We start from the raw sequence: 6,867 nt of genomic DNA on the forward strand, positions 1-6,867 counted from the left end.
TCCAAGGTAACATGATTAACTTACTTTATATACTTTCAAAGATGATCTCATTTTTGGTCCTACATTAATTTACCTATGATGCACTTTTATGTATGAAAATATAGGGTGTAACATTCCCCACTTGGGAACATTCATCCTCGAATGTTTACTCTTAGAGACTTTGGAAACTTTTGCCAAAGTCTTCTCCATAAACTAGACTAAAACCAACCTGCAAGTAGCCAGAAAACATACAATACATACCACATATGGCCAATGTCTATAAATAGCAACACTTGGCCTCACATGGCCGTAAATCATAAATACTAAAAGTCAAAAATAAGAGTTTACCTTATGACCTACTAGCCTGAATAGAGCTGTGCTGAAATATCCTACCTCGAGCCATATCTTCAATTCGAAATAGGTTGGGGGTATTTAGACTTCATTTCTTCCTCCGCTTCCCATGTCATCTTTTCTACATTATTTCTTCTCCGTAAAACCTTCACGGAGCTACCTCCTTATTTCGTAGTTTGCGGATTTGTCGGTCAAGGATGGCAACTGGAACTTCCTTGTATGACAAGTATTCCGTGATCTGTACTTTATTAGTGGGTACCACTCGAGTAGGATACCCAATGGACTTCCCTAGCATAGATACATGAAAAACTGGATGGTTGGACTCCAAATCTGAGGGCAAATCTAACTTATAAGCTACTCAGCCCACCCTTTGAATAATCCTATAAAACCCAATATATCATGGGTTAAACTTGCCTTTCTTGCCAAACCTCATCATGCCTTTCATAGGAGACACCTTTAAAAACATCGAGTTATTAACATTGAACCCTAAATCTCATCGCTGCATGCCAAAATATGACTTCTGACGACTCTGGGTTGTCAATGGTCGCTCCTGGATAAGCTTTACCTTCTCTACGACTTGCTGAATTAAGTCTGGCCCACGTAACCCAGATTCTCCAACATCAAATCACCCTATAGAAGATCTGGACTTAAGCCCACACAAAGCCTCGTACGGAGACATCTATATACTGGAGTGGTAACTATTATTACATGCAAACTTGATAAAAGGTAGATGTTCATCCCAACTTCTTTTAAAATCCACATATGATCGTAACATATCCTCGAGCGTCTGAATTGTGCGCTTGGCTTGACCATCGGTCTGTGGATGAAAAGTTGTACTGAGATTCACTTGAGTACCTATACCTCTCTAAAATCACCTCCAGAAATTTGCTGTAAACTTGGCACCACGGTCAGATATAATATATAATGGTACTCCGTGTAGCCGCACTATCTCCTTAATATATAACTTTGCATAATCTTTGGCTGTATATGTATATTTGACCAGTAGGAAATGGGCTAATTTCGTGAGCCTATCGACTATCACGTATATATAATTGAACTTACGATGAGACCAAGGGAAAACCTGTGATAAAGTCCATGTTTATCGCCTCCCATTTCCACGTAGGGATCTATTAGCTTTCCGGGCTTCTGGTGCTCTACCTTCACTTGCTGGCAACTAGGACACTGGGCGACAAACTCAGCAATGTTCTTCTTTATATCGTTCTGCCAGTTCACATCCTTAATGTCATGATACATCTTTGTCAACCCAGGATGAATGGGGTACCACGAATAATGTGCCTCTAACATAATCATGTCTCGTAGCCCTGCTACATCTAGAACACACAAACGACCCCTGTATCTAAGAACCCCATCTCCCCTGAGCTCTAACAATGACTTCTTCTATAGAGGAACTTGCTCTCTCAACTTGACCAACTCTAGGTCCTCGTACTGCCTTTCCTTGACTTCAACTATGAGAGATGATTTTGTAGTGTTTTTGAGTAAAAACTCCACCATCGTCAAAATCTACTAACCGAACCCCCAAATAATCAAATTGATGAATCTCTCTAGCTAATTGTCTTTTCTCAGCCTCTACATGTGCTAAGCTACTCATAGATAGGCGACTTAAGGCATCTGCTACAACATTAGCTTTCCCTGGATGATAGAGAATGTTAATATCGTAATCTTTCAATAACTCTAGCCATCGCCTCTATCGGAAATTCAAATCTTTTTTCTTGAAGATATATTCCAGGCTTTTATGATCTGTAAATACATCAATATGAACACCATATAAATAATGCCATCATATTTTAAGTGCATGGACAACCACAACTTACTCGAGATCCTGGGTCAGATAATTCCACTCGTGACTCCTAAATTGCCTTGAAGCATATGAAATTACCTTCCCATGTTGCATCAGGACACATCCGACACCTGAGGCATCACAATACACCAAATAATCCTTTGGACCCTTTGGAAGTGTTGGAACTAGCGTTGAGGTCAGCATGTTCTTAAGCTCTTAGAAACTCCTCTCGCAAGCCTATGTCCACTAAAACTTAGCTACTTTATGAGTCAGATTCGTCAATGGTGCTGAAAGGGAAGAAAAACCCTCTACAAACCTCCGGTAGTATCCTGCTAAGCCTAGAAAGCTACGAACCTCTATCGGAGTTGTAGGTCTAGGCCAAGATTTCACGGCCTCAATCTTTTGAGTGTCTACCTTTATACCTTCATCGGATACAATATGCCCCAAGACAGACTTCAACTAGAACTCACATTTACAAAACTTAGCATACAACTTACGATCATGGAGGGTTTGGAGTACCGCTCGCAGGTGGTCTGCATGCTCCCCCTCTACACGTGAATAGACTAGAATATCATCAATAAATACTATCATGAACAGATCTAAAAATTGCCAAAATAGGCTTTATGAAGTTCGTAAATACAGTGGGTGCATTCGTCAACGCGAAGGACATGCCAAGGAACTCGAAGTGGCCATATCAGGTCCTAAAGGTTGCTTTCGGAATATCTTTCTCTCGAACTCTGACCTGGTGGTACTCCAACCTCAAATATATCTTTGAAAAGAATCTAGCCACCCTGCAACTGATCAAACGAGTCATCGATTCTTGGAAGTGGATACTTATTCATAATAGTTACCTTATTCAACTACCTATAATCGATACACATCCTCAGTGAGCCGTCATTCTTCCGTACAAACTGTACTGGTTCACCCCAAGGTGAGGTACTAGGCTTGATGAAACCTTTCTCCAACAAACCTTTTAACTGCTCCTTCAGCTCCTTCAATTCAGCCGGTTCCATTCTATATAGAGGGATGGATATTGGTTGAGTTCCCGGAAGCAAATCGATGCTAAAATCGATCTCTCGCTCTAGAGGAATACCTGGAAGCTCATCTAGAAATATATGTGTGTACACTTTGACTATTGGAATAGACTAAAGTGTAGGCATCTCAGCATCTGCATCTCTAACTTGCACAATATGATAAATGCACCCCTTTGCGATCATTTTCCTCGCCTTCATATAGAAAATAAACCTACCTCTGGGCGTCACTATATTACCAACCCATTCAAGGATTGGCTCACCCAGAAAATGAAATATGGATGCCTTTGATCGACAATGAACTGTGGCATAGCAAGATGCCAACCAGTACATGCCCATGATAATATCAAAATTTATCATCTCTAGCTCAACTAGGTCGACTGAGGTCTGACGACTACAAACTTTCACCGTACAACCTCGGTTAACCCGTCTAGCAGTAATTGATTCTTCGATTGGTGTAGATACCACAAAAGGATCACTTAGTATTTCAGGAACTTTACCAAACTTCCCCGCGACAAATGGGGTAATATACGATAAAGTAGATCCTGGTCTATCAAGGTATAAGCATCATGAGAACAAAATGGTCAATATACCCGTCACAACGTCTGGTGAAGACTCCTGGTCTTGTCGACCCGCTAAAGCATAGATACGATTCTGGTTACCACCTAAACTGGAACCTCTACCTCTACCTCGGCCTCTACCAGTCGAAGACTGAGACTTGCGCCCTGAATAATGCACGCACACAGATAATCCTGTTGCTGAACTCGTTGGTTGTGCCATACCCCTAGAAACTCTATTTGGGCAATCTCGCATCATATGCCTCGGATGCCCACATGTATAACAAGCATTGGAACCTGCTTGACATTGGCCCAACTTTCCTCCACCACAAATGTCACACTGTGGTGGAAATGACCATGTTCGCCCTGAACTTCGCTGTCGCTACAAACCTGACGCTCGTGAACTCTCACCTGGTCCTGAATGAGTATAGGTGTCATACCTGTAGCCCTGTAACTTGTTACACCCCATGTTTTCGTACATGAAAGTATGCCATAAATGATTAGATGAAAGCCCGGGAATGAGATGTTACATCCCGCATTTTCAGACGTTAAGGTTTCATGGTAAAGTTAATCGATGCAAGCTCGGGAATGAGATTATTTTGAGGTTACAAGTATTATGCTATTTCAAATAAGGGATAATTAAATTCGTGAAGGTGAGGAGGTAAGCAAATCGAAGAAATTGAGTTTCGTCGATGCTTGGCAATTTGGGAAAAAATACAGTCCGAGCTATAATACCCGATATTTATAGACTAGTGCCATACAAGGTACTACATGACAATGATAGTAAGGTGTACAAAGTATGGTAAAAGTAAGTAGTATTTTAAGTAATTTGAGATAATTCTTAATTATGTGGGTGTTTGGTTAATTATTGGATAATGGGATATTACTCAATTAATTAAGGAATTATATTGGATAATGATTAAGGGCATGAGGTGGCAGCCCCCCATTCAAATTAAAATGACTCATAACTTAGAATGAAAGGTGGCCACTTAAGTGTCCCTTAAAACAATCAAAGGTGATCCTATAGCTTTCTTCCTAAATTCCAAACATTTAAAGACCTTGTTCTCTCATTCTTGAAGGCTATAACATTCACCTTTAATTTGGTGTTCTCTCATTCCTGGAAAAGCCATCATAGACGTTCATTCTTCAATTGTTATGAAGAATGAGTTAACAAACTTGCAGCACCTTACTTAAAGAAAATTCTTTGGGAATTATGCCAAAAATTATCCAATTTTCAATGATTCATCTGTGACCTTCTCGAGCTCTTATGAGCAATTAAGGTATGTTAAGACTATCCATTATTTCTTTTGGCATGATCCATACGTTAGAAACGAAACGAGCAAATGCACAACTTTCATAAATGATTCTATTAATAGAAATACTAGAGATGCTTATGTTCTTAATTCCCCATGTGTTATATTATTCTATCATCTGTTCATGGGCCTCAAAAATATGTAAGTTGGTAAAGTTTATTTCATGATATTAATCAGAGGCATAATGGTCTTATGATGTGCCGAGAGATTTTATTAACGTATTTCATATTCATTTCATTCATTTATACATGGACATTGACCCATGACCAGATGGCGTTATATACACGTATATATATGTATATATATGTATACAAGATATGGGAAAGGTTATGGTGTTATATACGTACCACAACCTGATCAGCTGGTATACGTTGATGATTTTGCCCATAGTGGCCGAGATGATATGATGGGATGCCCTTAGAGGCTTGATGATGTAATGAATACATGTACCTATGAATGACATGACATTAATAAGCATATGCATGACACTATAAGCATTTCATGATTTACAGAGTTATCTCGTTTTACAGGTTGAGTCATTTACTCCATATTTCTTCTATGTCTTTTATGTACTTATTTATTTGCCTTACATACTCGGTACATTATTCGTACTGACATCCCTATTGCCTGGGGATGCTACGTTTCATGCCCGTAGGTTTCGATAAACAGGTCGAGAGTCCTCCAAGTGGGCTATCAGCTCAATGGAAGATGTTAATGCGCTCTATTTGCTCGGGAGTTGCTTGTTTGGTCAGTATTATTTAGATGTGTATTGTTTGGTATGTCAAGGCCGTGTCCTGACCTTTATGTTAAGTGTGTACTCTTAGAAGCTTGTAGACAGATGTCATGTATAAGAATACTTGTATGGCTTTGATGGCCTATATTTTGAGTTTACAAATCATCATATTGGCCTTATAGGCCCGTATATCACATGTATAAATTTTTATATCAGGTTGGGTTGTCCTATATTGAATATTCCTCTATGTTTATTCTAGTTAGCCTATGATGGCCTGTTTGCCAACGAAAGTACAATAAGAAAGATATGTTATATTGGTACTCGATTAAGTAAGGTACCGAGTGCTCGTTGCGGCCCATAGGTTTGGGTTGTGTCAAAAGTGGTATCAAAGCAGTTCTATCCTAGGGAGTCTACAAGCCATATCGAGTAGAGTATTGTTTATGGGTGTGTCGTAAACCATACTTATAAGCAGGAGGCTACCGGGCATTTAGGACTGTCACTCTTTCTTCTTACTCTAGATTGTGTGGTAGATCTCAATTGTAAGAACTCAATTTCTTAAACTCTATCTTATTCGTAATACAATAATGCCTACATCAAGAAAGACGGTTGGTAAGAGATATAGCTGTGGAAGAGTTGAGTCAGGGGAACTCAATTTTTGCATCATGCTTATGATGGATAAATATGAGGTATTCAGTAGATCATGTGTATACTAAGATGTGTAAGCTCCTTGGTAAGGATTCCTAAGGCAAGAATACTTATCCACTCTTATGGTAAAAAGTAATAACAGAATCGGAAGGAAGCCACAAGTTTCAGTATGTAAAAGAAGCAAGGTGAAGAAGGATACGAGGTACCCAGTTAATAAAGATTATCGTTATTTACCATTTAGGAAGGGAGATATAAGCATTTTGAGTTACCTTCAATAGTGACAGATGTACGTACAATCGGCCACACTGATCTCAATTATGCCCTATGGGAGCTAACAGATATAGTGTAAGAGAAGGACGGGTTATCAAGATCCGGCTAGGGTTAGAGTAACCCAAAATAGAGGATGGATTGGTAGAGTTAGTTGACATTCTGAAGGATAGTGCAACCTTGGTAATGGATC

General features: G+C 39.4%; 1 protein-coding gene across 1 annotated transcript; it reads right to left on the bottom strand.

Annotated features, from left to right (window-relative positions):
• Positions 1–1,792: 1,792 nt before the first annotated feature.
• Positions 1,793–4,185, bottom strand: LOC138881149 (uncharacterized). The gene is made up of 5 exons (XM_070161353.1): positions 4,107–4,185; positions 3,753–3,884; positions 3,378–3,704; positions 3,099–3,233; positions 1,793–1,980 (listed from the first exon to the last, which is right to left on the bottom strand). The coding sequence occupies exons 1-5, from the start codon at positions 4,183–4,185 to the stop codon at positions 1,793–1,795; spliced, it is 861 nt and encodes a 286-aa protein (XP_070017454.1).
• Positions 4,186–6,867: the final 2,682 nt, after the last annotated feature.

Source organism: Nicotiana sylvestris, chromosome 11 (assembly GCF_000393655.2).
Source record: "Nicotiana sylvestris chromosome 11, ASM39365v2, whole genome shotgun sequence".
In the NCBI taxonomy this organism is placed as follows: Eukaryota; Viridiplantae; Streptophyta; class Magnoliopsida; order Solanales; family Solanaceae; genus Nicotiana; species Nicotiana sylvestris.

Excerpts from the sequence above, each read along its gene's own strand:
- LOC138881149 (XM_070161353.1), bottom strand. The coding sequence starts at position 4,185 with ATGGGGTGTAACAAGTTACAGGGCTACAGGTATGACACCTATACTCAT. Across the intron at positions 3,705-3,752 it reads TTCACCAGACGTTGTGACGG|GATCTACTTTATCGTATATT; the intron begins GTATATTGACCA and ends TTGATAGACCAG. Across the intron at positions 3,234-3,377 it reads TAATATAGTGACGCCCAGAG|ATGAGCTTCCAGGTATTCCT; the intron begins GTAGGTTTATTT and ends ATATATTTCTAG.